Source organism: Chiloscyllium punctatum, chromosome 5 (genome assembly GCF_047496795.1).
Source record: "Chiloscyllium punctatum isolate Juve2018m chromosome 5, sChiPun1.3, whole genome shotgun sequence".
Lineage (NCBI taxonomy): Eukaryota > Metazoa > Chordata > Chondrichthyes > Orectolobiformes > Hemiscylliidae > Chiloscyllium > Chiloscyllium punctatum.
Window position 1 is genome coordinate 109,714,711 of NC_092743.1, and position 15,277 is coordinate 109,729,987.

The 15,277-nt window shown below is 41.9% G+C and overlaps 1 protein-coding gene across 1 annotated transcript; it reads right to left on the reverse strand.

Annotated features, from left to right (window-relative positions):
- Window positions 1-2,308: 2,308 nt before the first annotated feature.
- On the reverse strand, window positions 2,309-8,016 carry LOC140476772 (probable G-protein coupled receptor 141). Its single transcript, XM_072569576.1, has 2 exons — window positions 7,944-8,016; window positions 2,309-4,673 (listed from the first exon to the last, which is right to left on the reverse strand). Exon 2 carries the CDS (start codon window positions 4,639-4,641, stop codon window positions 3,781-3,783), a length of 861 nt encoding a protein of 286 aa, XP_072425677.1. The 5' UTR covers window positions 4,642-4,673; window positions 7,944-8,016; the 3' UTR covers window positions 2,309-3,780.
- Window positions 8,017-15,277: the final 7,261 nt, after the last annotated feature.

Sequence of the window (15,277 nt, forward strand, 5' to 3'; positions counted from 1 at the left end):
CCACATACGTTCGAGACACCACCCACGCCCTCCACCTCCTCCAAGACTTCCGTTTCCCTGGCCCCCAACGCCATATCTTCACCATGGATATTCAATCCCTCTACACCTCCATCCACCATGACCAGGGCCTCCAAAGCCCTCCGTTTTTTCCTCTCCAGACGTCCCCAACAGTACCCTTTCACCGACACACTCATTCGTTTGGCCGAACTGGTCCTCACCCTTAACAATTTCTCCTTCGAATCCTCCCACTTCCTCCAGACCAAAGGCGTAGCCATGGGCACACGTATGGGCCCCAGCTATGCCTGTCTCTTTGTTGACTACGTAGAGCAGTTGATCTTTCATAATTACACCGGCACGTCTCCCCACCTCTTCCTCCGCTACATTGATGACTGCATTGGCCCCACCTCGTGCTCCCGCGAGGAGGTTGAGCAATTAATCAACTTCATCAACACATTCCACCCTGACCTTAAATTTACCTGGACCATCTCTGACACCTCCCTTCCCTTCCTGGACCTCTCCATCTCCATTAATGACGACTGACTTGACACTGACATTTTTTTACAAACCCACCGACCCCCCACAGCTACCTGGATTACACCTCTTCCCACCCTACCTCTTGCAAAAATGCCATCCCATATTCCCAATTCCTCTGCCTCCGCCGGATCTGCTCCCAGGAGGACCAGTTCCACCACAGAACACACCAGATGGCCTCTTTCTTTAGAGACCACAATTTCCCTTCCCACGTGGTTAAAAATGCCCTCCAGCGCATCTCGTCTACATCCCGCACCTCCGCCCTCAGACCCCATCCCTCCAACTGTAACAAGGACAGAACGCCCCTGGTGCTCACCTTCCACCCTACCAACCTTCGCATAAACCAAATCATCCGCCGACATTTCCGCCACCTCCAAACAGACCCCACTACCAGGGATATATTTCCCTCCCCACCCCTTTCCACCTTCCGCAAAGACCGTTCCCTCCGCGACTACCTGCTCAGGTCCACGCCCCCAAACAACCCACCCTTCAATCCTGGCACTTTCCCCTGCCACCGGAGGAATTGTAAAACCTGCGCCCACACCTCCTCCCTCACCTCTATCCAAGGCCCTAAAGGAGCCTTCCACATCCATCAAAGTTTTACTTGCACATCCGCTAATATCATTTATTGTATCCGTTGCTCCCGATGCAGTCTCCTCTACATTGGGGAGACTGGACGCCTCCTAGCAGAGTGCTTTAGGGAACATCTCCGGGACACCCGCACCAATCAACCACACCGCCCCGTGGCCCAACATTTCAACTCCCCCTCCCACTCTGCCGAGGACATGGAGGTCCTGGGCCTCCTTCACCGCCGCTCCCTCACTACCAGACGCCTGGAGGAAGAACACCTCATTTTCCGCCTCGGAACACTTCAACCCCAGGGCATCAATGTGGACTTCAACAGTTTCCTCATTTCCCCTTCCCCCGCCTCACCCTAGTTCTAAACTTCCAGCTCAGTAACTGTTGTCCGGACTTGTCCTACCTGCCTATCTTCTTTTCCACCTATCCACTCCACCCTCTCCTCCTTGACCTATCACCTTCATCCCCTCCCCCACTCACCCATTGTACTCTATGCTACTTTCTCCCCACCCCCACCCTCCTCTAGCTTATCTCTCCACGCTTCAGGCTCACTGCCTTTATTCCTGATGAAGGACTTTTGCCCGAAACGTCGATTTCGAAGCTACTTGGATGCTGCCTGAACTGCTGTGCTCTTCCAGCACCACTAATCCAGAATCTGGTTTCCAGCATCTGCAGTCATTGTTTTTACCGTACTGAGTTGGATGATCAGCCATGAATGGTGGAACAGGTTCAAAGGGCTGAACGCTCTAACCCTGCTCTAATTTCCTATGTGTCTTTTTTCGTACATTCGTATTGTTATGGAATTTAATTAAGTCATTAAAACACTGAGAATGTAGCAAATGGGAGTTTACTTTTCTTTGTACTTCTACTTGACAACTGAAGAGCTAATCAGACTATAATGGGAAGTCATTGCAAACTGCATTTTGTCAGTATTACCTATTAATAAACTGATAGTTGAACAAAGATGGGATATGAATGATCGTGATTGGTCCTAGACCAGTTGTTTTGTGGTTATGAACTGAAATCCTTCCAAGTTATGAAAATAAACGTAATAAATCTGATCATACAATGATTTGCACCAGACAATTATCCCATAATACTTTTAGAATTCTATCAAAACTCAACTGGTTTTTATTGTCTTTCAGAGAAGGGCAGCTGTGATTATTGCTTATTCTGATCTACAGTTGACTTGTTCCATTATCATAGTGCATGATCAAAGTCATTTTACAGATAATCATGAAATATCATGTTCAGTTTATAATAGTTTATCACAACGTATTGGTCTATTGATCGATACAGATGTACAAATACAATCAAGACATCACCTTTACTTTAACCACAATGACATGGAACTTCTGATCAGCAGAAGAAACAATCAATTTTGCCATTTAGATTTTCCATTTCTCTTGTGTCATAGGCCTTTGATTTGGCATGAAACATAGGAGACAAGACATGATCAATGGTTAATAAAGAACAGTGACATGCTTTGGTCAAAACAGTTGGTGCATATTGTGTAATAGTGTTCACTCCACTATCTTCCTCATTTGCTGACATCTTCCTCTTTCACTGTCCTTACTGCCTATATCAAAAGTTTGAATTAAGTTCATGTTTCTGTATCAAAACCTGGAATGGAATTTGCCTAATCACGTTATGAAGATGAACACTTTAGGAGTTATCAGTACTTTAATATAGAAGTGAAGAACTAATTAGAATGATAGTGATATATTAATCAGCAAATTTTGGACATAATGTATAAAGATTTGGACTTTAAACCATCTCCCAAAAATATTACTATATTTTTCCAATGTTTAGAATATTGGACATGTTGTTATGTGCACAAAGCAAGAATTCATAAATGGTAATATACTGTATTCCCAGTAATCTATCTTTGGATGGTACTGATTGAGGAAAATTGACAGGATTTGAGCAATTTTCCCCCACTAACTCATCCCATTCTTTCATAAAGTAATATATCCAAAATAATCTCAGTTTAACATTTAGAAATTACATTTTCACTGACAATACAGTACTCTTTTTGTGCTGCTATTTGGCATCATTTAGATTATGGGCTCACACGCAAAGCCTTCTGAACCAATGCAAGATTCAGCTAAACTACAACTCACATCTGAATAATAACTGGTATCTGATAGATTAGTGAATCCATTACTATGAAACCGCTATCCACACTGCAACTGTTCATCAGCATTCGCATCCGTAACAGAAACCATTGTTTTACACCAATTATATTGCTTTAGGTACTTAAGTTATAAGTAATGACCTGGAAGAATAGGCCTTGAGTATTGTTAAGACTAGACATGTTGTTTAAGCATTTTCATCTTGCACTCACCAGGACATTAATGCAAGAATACCTATCTCAAAGGAAGCAACAATTTATACAGCAAGAGATAAGGGTGCTGAATTGTTGGCCAGTCAACTTAGATTAGTTGTGATGTTTCAGTGGAAAATTCATCATATTGTTCCCATGTTTTTGTTTAAAAAACAAAAGTGTTTGCCTGAACATGCACCTTGTGCTTGCGGAAAACAGTGCCCTGTGTATGAATATATAACTTCTATCAAGTACAATTAAGACACATTGGAAACCTGAATGATGCTTATATTATGCATAAAAATCGATACTGACTCAAAATTAAATCGAAAATTGCTGAATTCTCAGTGGGAAGCCACTAGGAAAGCAAGCACATCAAAACAGCTCATTGAAGTCAGAGCTAAAAATATCTCATTCATAATATTTAAGGTTTTTGAACATTGCTTTTGGCTTACATAGAACAGCCTGAATCCAAGATAAGGAACAAAACAAATCATAATTAATATAAATAACAGTGTCTTTGTTTGAGCTCCAAATTCTTGCTGATTGCGCAAAGTATTTTGGTAACGGATCATCAATCGTACCATTATGCCCATCTGGATGGCAAGTAAAACACCTAAAATTGTTAACACACTAATAACTGCAAGATGGTTCATAACCTTCACATATGATGATGCACTTGTAACTGTGAATTGAAAACATTTATCATCCTTTTCAGAGCTGTCAAAATATGTTAGAAACAGTGGGAAAACAGCAACAAGCACCAGGACCCAAAGAACTAGGCTCACAGCAACTGCATGCCAAGGTTGGTAAAAATCCATTGTCTTCTTTTTTTGAAAGAAACTGATCATCCTTATGACAACTATGGCCACGTAGAACATGAAGCACAGGTACATGTGAGCATGAATCATTGCACTAACCAGCTTACAAAATATTGAACCAAACATCCACACATCAAGAATATAATAAGAGATTCGGAAAGGCACAGTTAGGAGAAAGAACGTGTGCATCAATATAAGATTGACCACGGCAGTGGATGTCACAGATTTGCTGTCGGATTTTATTTTCCATGTCATGATGATGGCACCAGTAGAACCTCCCACGAGCACAAGGGTGTAAATTGCTATTAAAGCTGCATTATAGGTGGATCCAAGTGGATCACAATAAGACGAGTCATTGCTGGTTAAGGATGTTGTATTGTTCATTGCTGGTATGTTATTTTTTTTTTCTCCAAATCCTTCAAGAGAAAAACGTATCACAGATAAAAATGTTTTCAACAAACTGTTCATTTCCAGCCTATGGCCTAACTTGGCCTTCGACTCACTTATACCCATGTGTGTTGTTACAACATTCTTCTCTTTGGCTACATTCTAGGAATATCCCCTCCTCCCTCTCAAAACACCCATCCACCTCCACACCATCTATAAAAACTTTTCAACTTTCAAGCCTTTTCCCCCAAATTTTCCTCGTTTCTCTTTCTATCACTCGATATTAGGGTTCACAATCCTCCTGCTTTGGGTGTGAGTCTCCTGATAATGGTGATTTCCTGGTGTTGCAAGCAGCTCGGAGCAAACTGCCCCTCTTTGTAAGATTTTGCATGTGATAATTTTCAACAAACTTAAACTGTCTGGGCCCTGATGGTGTAAATGTCCTAGAAACATATTGCTTCATTTTCATTTGTGAGAATGATGTCAATTGGGCTAACAAGGGCTGGCTGAAAACAGAGTGCAATTTCAGGAGGAAAAGGGCAAAGTCAAACTAATAATGTTCACTTTCCTCTGAATTCACTGCCCCTGATATTCACAGTGAATTTTCCCTCTGTCAACTATATCTGTGGCTACCTCATATGATTTTGCCACATCACATGACCTTGCTTGTCCCATCATACTTACCGACAAGGTCATCCCTGATCACTTCTTTCTATCACTTACTACTTCTAGACTATGATATATTCTATTATCCATTTCTCCCAGAAAAAACTGATCTTCAATTCATAGTGAACATGTAAAATTTCAACTGTCTAGCCTTTGACCCTTCATTCATGACAAGATTTCTCCAGCTAATGATTTGCTCAACTACATCCTCAGTTCTCTCTGATGTCTAATCCCCAGTAAAACCACGACTATCTATCCCATCCACCATCAGTCATTCCTCCAGTTTAGCCTTCTTGTCTTCCAACATGCATGTAAGTGATACAAACTTGAAAGGGAATGAAAGGCAAATGGCTTAGCCATCCATGTCAAATTTGGCTGGAACACATAAAATTCTATGGATCCTGCTCTTGTCTATTAAAACCGCTCATTATTCCAGGGCCATCCTGGAATGCAAAAATACCTTCTCCCTGGGTTCTTGTCTCTAATGCAAAGTGTCTCCTTACACCCTTCTCCCATGTCCCTTCCAATATTAAGTGCAAACGAGCTCATGGACGTTTTGAGACCATTTGATCAGCTGCTTCTGCCACATCCTTCCTTTCTACCAACCTGTCGATTCAAACCTCCTCTTTGTTCTTCCTTGTCATGGATCTGAACTCACAACTTGGTCTAGATTTGCATGTATTTCCTCTCATTTCTCTGAGGTCATATTGTCAATGAGACCCATTTCCACTAAACTGCTGATCACCTAACCTCCTCCCTAGATTCCCATATGAATCAATATTGTTAACAGTTCTATGTATTCAGCTATTAAATCTGCCATTGGTATCCCTTTCAAAAAAATTGAACCTTGTCCCTACCACCCTTGCAAGCTACCATCCCCAATTTCAATCTCCCTTTCTTCTCCAAAGTCCTTTTCTACTTACCAATTTTTCCCACAATACTATGTTTAAATTCATGCAATCAGGTTTCTGCCCAAGCCACTAGACCGACACAGCTGTTAATTGAAATAACAAAATAACATGGTTGCAAAGATAAACATGCCAATTTCATCCTTCTTTGACACATGTGGCCCACTCCATCTTCCTTCAGTACTTCTCTGCTGTCATCCAGCTGGATGAATCTTACCTGATTTCATTATTATTTTATTGTAACTTTTGACTTCTCTCCCTGCTCTACACTGTTACCTCTGCTATCCCTAAAGATTGATCCTTGACCCGGTCCTATTTCCAATCAATATATTCGCCCTCACTCATGTCATCTGAAAGCACGGTGTCAGTTTGTTCTGCATGCTGATAACAACAAACTATACTTCACCATCATTTCTTTCAACGCCATTATTCCTAAATTATTAGACTGTTGATCTGACGTTGAGTATTTGATGAGCAAATGTTCTCCAATGAATTATTGAAAAGACTGGGGCACAACTTTCTGTCTCTACTTCAGCTCTGTTCCATCATTCCTTTACTCCATCTCTTTCTGTGTCAATTATCTGAGATTAAAGCGGTCTGCAAATTTGGTGTTAACTTTTATTCCAAAATGACTCTCACTGCACCATTAAGATAACCTATTTCCACTTTTGTAATATTGTCCAACTTGTACTTTAAGTCAACTCATGTGACACCAAAATCTTCATTCATATCTTTGTTACCACCAGATACATGTATTCCACCACACTCCCAATTGGTTTGTCAAATGATTTCACTGTCAGTTAAGTACTTGGAAATGTAGTCAGTATTGTAATGTATATCGTAGTCAATTTGCACAGCAATCTCCCAAACAGTAACATGATAAATGATTTTTAATAATCTGATTTTTAGGAATATTGATTGAGGGATAAATATTGGCCAGGACTCTGGGAATAACTCCTCTATCATTCATCAAATAGTACCACAGAATCTTTTATTTCTACCTAAGCAGGCAGATGGGGCTCAATTTAATCTGAAAGATGGCACCCCGAACATGTGCTACTGAAGAGCCAACATAGATTTCTGTGCCCAAGCCCGTACAGTGGAATTTGCACCTAAACCCTGTGTCTCAGAGGTGAATGGTGCTTCCAATCAAACCAATTAAATTACCTCCTACCCTCCATAAACATGAGGTCATTCAGTGTGGAACTTCTCTTAACTTGCATCATGTCCTGTTCCCCAATCACAAATATTGATTCCCATACATGCAACTTCTTTCTTAAATACCTCAACCTTATTTTCAAATCCCTCCTTAGCTTTACAATCCCATCTTTATTTTGCCCATATCCATAATTCTCCAAGATCTTTGTACTCTTCTAATCTGATTGTACAATCAAAAGTATTAGTGTATCACCTATTAATTACTTACAGAATCACAAATTGTCTGTAACAATCATACAATCATGTAAATTAATAAATCATCAATCACAAATTTAGTTCTTTTAATCAAATAAATTTTCAACAATTTTATCTTTAATCTGTTAGAAAGTTGATGCCTATCAAGCCTCAAAGCCACAGGCTGAATACATCAGTGGCCAGCCTAGACATCAGCCAGTTAAATTATTAATTCTCCCCGATATGTTTAAAGTGCAAAGTGTTTAAATTTAATCATTTACTCTCATTAAAATGTTGATATCGTCAAATCAATTTTTACAATTAATACAGTACCTGTATCTTTAATCTCGAAAAAGGGCTCTCAAGATACGACTCAGATATTGAGTAACATCATTAGAAACTGAAATGTTGAAGAAAGCTGCGAGTTGAATTTAAGACCCGAGTTGTTCCTCCTATGATTCATGGTAATATAATTTTAATCACCAGTTACCCAGAATGCAAGTCATCCTGTCTAAGTCCAGGAAATAGAAGAAAACCACAATAACCATTTCACATTGTGGTTGAAGAAACAAGTTAAAGGAGAAGAATTATTTGTAGTGAGAAAATCTACAGTGTCCTTTCTTAATAATCAAGTTCTCTCAGAAGAAAACTAATAAAGGTCCCTCAGAAGAGGTTTTTGAGCAGAAGTAGGAGACTCAGCTCCTGAACCCTGATCCACTGTTGAATAAGTTCAAGGTTGATGTGATTACTCCACATTTCCACCTTTCACTGATGAACTTTCAGATTGTTGTTTGTCAAGAATCTATCTAACTCTGGCTTAAAAATATTCAAAAGACTCTCCACCATCTTTTGAGATAGACAGTTCCAAACGCTTATAACTCTGAGAAAATATTTTACTTCATTTCTGATGTTGCAGAACATCTTTCTGGGAGAGATGAACAGCCAGAGGGTAGTGGTCCACGTCAGTACCAGTTACTTTGGTATGTAGGAGACTGAGGTCCTGAGAGCAGATTTTAGGGAGCAAGAAAGGAGGATGAAAAACAAGGCCTCCGAAATAATAATCTTAGTGTTACTTCTGGTTCCAATTGCTATGAAAATAGAAGATGAGAATTGAGAGATTGCACATGTGATCAGAAAACTAGTGTAGGAGGGAGATTTCTGAGACAATTGGGATTCGCTCTGGAGCAGATGGGATCTGTACAAGATGGACAGAATAAATCATAGCAGAGTCGGGATTATCATTCACACAGGGAGATTTGCTAGTGCTGCAGGGAAGGTTAAACTAGATTGGCAAGGGGAACTTGAGAGGAATTCAGAGGAGAGGGAAGTAAAACTGGTAAAAGGAAGTAGAATAAGCAATTTGGAGGGATAGTTCAAAAGAGAAATTGCATTTAGTGTTCTGTAATAAGAAAAGACTCATTAGAAATCTTGTTGTGTAAAGGAGCCTCTAGAAAATTGTGACTATAATATGCTAGCATTTCACCTTATGTTTGGATGTGATATATTCTATTCTGAAAATAGGATCTTACATTTGAAAATAAATTTTGAATATAAGAAATGCAAGTTTTTAATGGTAGATTATGAAAATACACTGTAAGATTTGACAATTGTCATGCACTGGTTGGTATTTTCAAAAATACCACTCTGTCTGTGTGGTGATTGGAATGAGGTCAGCCAGGAGAAAGTGAGGACTGCAGATGCTGGAGATCAGAGCTGAAAAATGTGTTGCTGGAAAAGCGCAATTCACAAATTCAGCTGCACGTCCACACACATCATTTACTGCATCCGCTGCACCCGATGTGGCCTTCTCTACATTGGGGAGACAGGCCACCTACTTGTGGAACGCTTCCGAGAACACCTCTGGGACACCCGCACCAACCAACCCAACCGCCCCGTGGCTAAACACTTTAACTCCCCCTCCCACTCTGCCAAGGACATGTAGGTCCTTGGCCTCCTCCATCGCCAGACCATGGCAACATGATGCCTGGAGAAGAGCGCCTTATCTTCCGCCTAGGAACCCTCCAACCACAAGGGATAAATGCAGATTTCTCCAGCTTCCTCATTTCCCCTCCCCCCACCTTATCTCAGTCCCAACCCTTGGACTCAGCACCGCCTTCTTGACCTGCAATCTTCTTCCCGACCTCTCCGCCCCCACCCCCTCTCCGGCCTATCACCCTCACCTTAATCTCCTTCCACCTATCGCATTCCCAACACCCCTCCCCCAAGTCCCTCCTCCCTACCTTTTATCTTAGCCTGTTTGGCACACCCTCCTCAGGGCTTACACCTGAAACGTCGATTCTCCTGCTCCTTGGATGCTGCCTGACCTGCTGTCCTTTTCCAGCAACACATTTTTCAGATGACGTCAGCCAGGCCAATCTCATAGAATATGAGTTCTCTGACTGGGGCTATTAATCTGGCCCAGTCAGGGAGTCCTGGCTGACAGATATAAACAGGAATGTCAGAGGTTCTGCTCACTAGTGGCTGGCTCTGAGCTAGCTGGGTCAGTGCCTTATACTATGCACATGTAAATAAAGGATGACTTGTTGATATAATGGTGGTCTTCGTGGTGTTATTTCAATGGTGATGAGAGAGGGACTCGGCAAAAGCCCCTACTAGCTGACGCCCACCTAGATCTCAAACAGACTGACTTGTCATTCGAAAATATGGCAGGTGGAGCTTGTGAGTTACAGGATATGCCAATGGAAGTAACCATGTTCTCTAGGACAAAACTGAGCTTGGGGACCATCACTTGAGTGAAGGTAATTGCGTAGCCTCACTTAGGACATATCTGATGGATATCGAAACGACAGCTGGAAAATGGGCAGCATTCAAAATTGAGCTAAGGAGATTCTGGAAACAGGACTTTCCTATTAGGGTGAAGGGCAAGGATGGTAGGTAGAGAGAATGCTGGATAATGGGAGAAATTGAGGCTTTGGTCAAGAAAAAGAAGGAAGTATATGTCAGGTATTGACTGCAGGGATCGTGTGAATTCCAAGAAGAGTATAAAGGCAGTAGGAGTATACTTAAAAGGGAAATCCAGAGTGCAAAAAAGGGACATAAAATAGCTTTGGCAATTAGGATGAAGAGGAATCAGAAGGGTATTAAGGACATTAAGGACAAAAGGGTAACTAGGGAGAGAATAGACCGCCCACCCCAAAGATCAGCAAGGTCAATCTATGTGTGGAACCACAGGAGATGGGTGAGATACTGAATGAGTATTTTGCATCAGTGTTTACTGTGGAGCAGTATATGGAAGTTACAGAACATGGTGCAATAAATAGCGACACCTTGAAAAATGTCCATATTACAGAGGAGGAGGTGCTGGATGTCCTAAAATGCATAAACATGGGTAAATCCCAGGAACTGATCAGGTATACCCTAGAACTCTGTGGGAAACAAGTGAAGAGATTGCTGGGCCCTTTACAGGTGAGGTGCTGGAAAACTAGAGGCTGGCTAACATGGTGCCACTATTTAGAAAGGTAGTAAGGAAAAGCCAGGGAACTATAGACCGGTGAGCCTGACATCGGTGGTGGACAAGTTGTTGGAGGGAATCCTGAGGGACAGGATTTACCTGCATTTGGAAAGGCAAGGTCCGATTATGGACAGTCAATATGGCTTTATGTGCAGAAAATCATATCTTACTAACTTGATGGAGTTTTTTGAAGAAGAAATGAAGAGGATTGATGAGGGCAGAGCCATGAATGTGATCTTCAGTAAGGACAGCTAAAAGGTGTTTGACAAGGTTCCTCATCGTAGGCTGGTTAGCAAGGTTAGATCACATAAATACAGGGAAAACTAACCACTTGGATACAGAACTGGCTCAAAGTTTGAAGACAGAGGATAGTTGTGAAGGGTAGCTTTTCAGACTGGATAACTGTGACCAATGGTGTGCCGCAAGGATCAGTGTTGGGTCCACTGCTTTTTGTCATTTATATAAATGATTTGGATGTGAGCATAGGAAGTATGTTTAGTAAGTTTGCAGATGACACTAAAATTGGAGGTGTGGTGGACAGTGAAGAAGGTTACCTCAGAGTCGAGCAAGATCTTGATCAGATGGGCCACCGAGCCAAGGAGTGGCAAGTAGAGTTTAATTTATGAGGTGCTGCATTTTGGGAAGGCAAGTCATGGCAGGATGTTTACATTTAATGGTAAAGTTCTGAAAGTGTTGCTGAACAAAAAGACCTTGAAGTGCAGATTCATGGTTCCTTGAGATTGTAGTCACAGATAGATAGGATAGTGAAAAAGGCATTTGGTATGCTTGTCTTTATTGGTCAGTGCATTGAGTATCAGAGTTGAGACATCACATTGCAGCTGTACAGGACATTGGTTAGGCCACTTTTGAAGTATTGTGTGCAATTCTGATCTCTCTGCTGTAGGAAGAATATTGTGAAACTTGAAAGGGTTTAGAAAAGATTTATGAGGATGTTGCCAGGGTTGGAAGGTTTGAACTTTAGGGAGAGGCTGAATAGGCTATATTCCCTGGAGGAGGCAGGTTTATAAAACCTTGAGGTGCATGGATAGGGTAAATAGGCAAGGTCTTTACCCCAGGGGGGGAGAGTCCAAAACTAAAGGGCATAGGTTTAGGGTGAGAGGGAAAAGATATAAAACGGACCTAAGGGGAAACATTTTCATGCAGAGGGGTGGAGGCTGGTATGATTATAACATTTAAAAGGCATCTGGGTGGGTATCTGAACAGGAAGGGCTTCAAGGGATGTGGAACAAATGCTGGCAAATGGGACTAGATTTATATCAGATATCTGGTCAGCATGGATGAGTTGAACTGAAGGGTCTGTTTTCATGCTATATATCTCTATGACTGTATGAACAAAATGACTTCGTTCAGCCCACAGCAAAACCCCAAAACAAAGGCAAACTTCGGCCAAAAGGCTAAAATTTTCTCCTGGCCGGCAACAATTGTAGTTGCTTCTGGCATGTGAACTTGAGACAGCTAAAGACTCCCACTAAGCTTGAATTAAATAAGAGAACTCATATGACTGTATTCAGCAGAGTGCACACCCTGGATGGTCCACCCACACATTGGTTTGGAATTGTTAAATTTCTTAGCAACATCCAGATCAGAACCAGTCAAAATAAACTTCTTGTTAAATGGTCACCCAGTTCTAATTGTGGTTTATATTGGTGCGGCTGTGTCAGTGATTGCAGAACCATTCTTTACCAAAATTTGCTCTGGCCTCCAATCCAACCTTAAGAACCCGACCAGGTTGCGAATGTATAATAAGCAACCTGTAGAGACTAAGAGTACAACTTTGGTTCCGGTCTCTTAAGCAAAGCAGCTGGCTCAGTTACCACTAATTGTGGTCCAAGCTTGATGGGGCTTAATTGGTTGAGAATAATTCAGTCTGATTGGCTCACATTTTTCGATTAGAAAATGGATGCCTGAGTGAAGTCCAAATGAAATACCTGGAGGTTTTTCAGGGAAGTCTAGGGACTATCAAAGGGGTCAAGGCCACCTTACATTTTGACCAAGAAGCTATTCCAAGATTCTGCAAGGCCTGTTCAGCGCTATTTGCCTTGCATGCAGAAGTACAGGCAGAAATCAGGCCGCTGGAAAATGAAGAAATCAACAAATCTATACAGGTCGTGGAATGGACAACACCTGGTTATACCGATTGTGAAGCCTAATGGCTCGGGTTTGCCTTTATGGGGATTTCAAACAAATGGTAAACTACTTTTTGCAGTTGTACAATACCCAATTGCTCGCATGGAGGACTTATCGGTAAAACTGGTGGGGGGAGGGCTGTCCTTCACAAAGCTGTACATGAGCCTAGCGTACCTGCAATTGTGATTGGCTGAGGATTCCCAGAAAAATGCTACAATTAATACCCATAAGGGTCTGTACCAATCTATGAGACTGCCTGTTGGGGTATGATCAGTCTGTGTCTTTTTCCAGTGGACAATGGAGGACATTTTACAAATCTACCCCAGGCCACCATTTAGCTTAATGATGTGCTAATAATCAGAACGACGAATAAAGAGCATTTAGAGAACTTGGACACAGAGATTAAACAAGGCAGGGAGATACCTTGAGAGGGGAAAAATGTGTGTTCCAGGCACCCCAAGTGACTTACCTGGGCTACAGAATTGTCAAGACCAGGTTGCACCCATTGAAAGATAAAGTGAGGGCAATCAAAGGTGCCCTGGCCCCCATGCCTGTCCTGGAACTGAGGTCTTTCCTTGAGTTGGTGAATTATTACAAAAAATTCATAAGGAACCTGCCCTCCATCCTGGCACCCTTACATTTACTATAGAAAAAGGGTCAGCCTTGGAAATTGGCTTGTAGCCAAGATGTAGCCTTTAGAGAAGCGAAGAAGCAGCTATAGTTGTCTAAGGTGTTGGTACACTACAATCTCAAGCGAGAGGTGGGGCTGACCTGCAATGCCTCCTGGTGCAGTATTGATGTTGAGTTTGCTCACTGGTGGCCTAGCAGAGAGGGATACCTGATTGCATATACTACCCGGACTTTGGCTGTTGCCGAACAAAGATATGCCCAGATAGAGAAGAAAGGTTTGGCAGTCATCTTTGGTATGAGAAATTTCCACCACTACCTTTACAGGTATAAATTTGCAATAGTAATGGATCACAAACCCTTGCTAGAGCTACTTAAAGAAGACAGGACCATGCCATCCATAACTTCAGGTCGTATTCAGCGGTGGGCTCTTATTCTGGCAAATTGGAATGCTATCCAGGAGGCCAAGTGGCAACCTTGAGTTGCCTCTCACGAGCAGTTGTGCCACCACTAGAAAAGTCCATTTTTGGTTTAAACTTTCTTGACACGCTTCTAGTCACAGCTGACAATATTAGACAATGGACAGAGAAGGATCCTATCCTGTCAAAACTGAAACAGCTGGCCATGATGGAGTAACAAAAAGACCAACACAACAGAATCAAAACCTTTCTGGACTCAGAGAGATCAGATCACCAAAGGGGATCGCATATTATTATGGGGAGCAAGAACGATTGTTCTGAGCAAAGGTCACACCCAGATACTGGTGGAACTCCACCAGGGTCATACCAGGGTTTTGAAAATGAAGATGTTGGTGAGAAGTTACGTCTGGTGGCCAGGATTGGATACCGATATAGCCGTGTTGTTGGGGCAGTGCCCAGAGTACCAACAAGGTCAAATATTACTGCCAGTGGCTTTCCCCCATACTCGTGAAATACCCAGTAAACCCTCAACTCGATTTTACATCATGGGGTCTTTATTTTTAGTCATTGGGGATGCCCATTCAAAGTTTTTGGACATGCACAGAGTTCATCTGTCAAACAAGGGATGACAATTGAAAAGTTCAGAGCATCTTTTGCATTACACGGACTCCCACAGGTTTTGGTCACAGACAATGGATCATCATTTACCAGCAGCGAATTTGATTATTTCCTAAAGTCAAATAGCATTTAATATGTCAGAACAACTCCATACCATTCATCATTCAATGGTCTCAGGGAAAGAGTAGTCCAAACTTTGAAAGCAGGCTTAAAGAAACAGTGTGTTGCTGGAAAAGCTCAGCAGGTCAGGCAGCATCCAAGGAGCAGGAGAATCGACGTTTTGGGCATGAACCCTTCTTCCTGAAGAAGGGCTCATGCCCGTAATGTCGATTCTCCTGCTCCTTGGAAGCTGCCTGACCTGCGCTTTTCCAGCAACACATTTT

What these genes read in the sequence shown, in the direction of transcription:
- LOC140476772 (XM_072569576.1), bottom strand. Translation starts at nt 4,641, where the DNA reads ATGAACAATACAACATCCTTAACCAGCAATGACTCGTCTTATTGTGAT.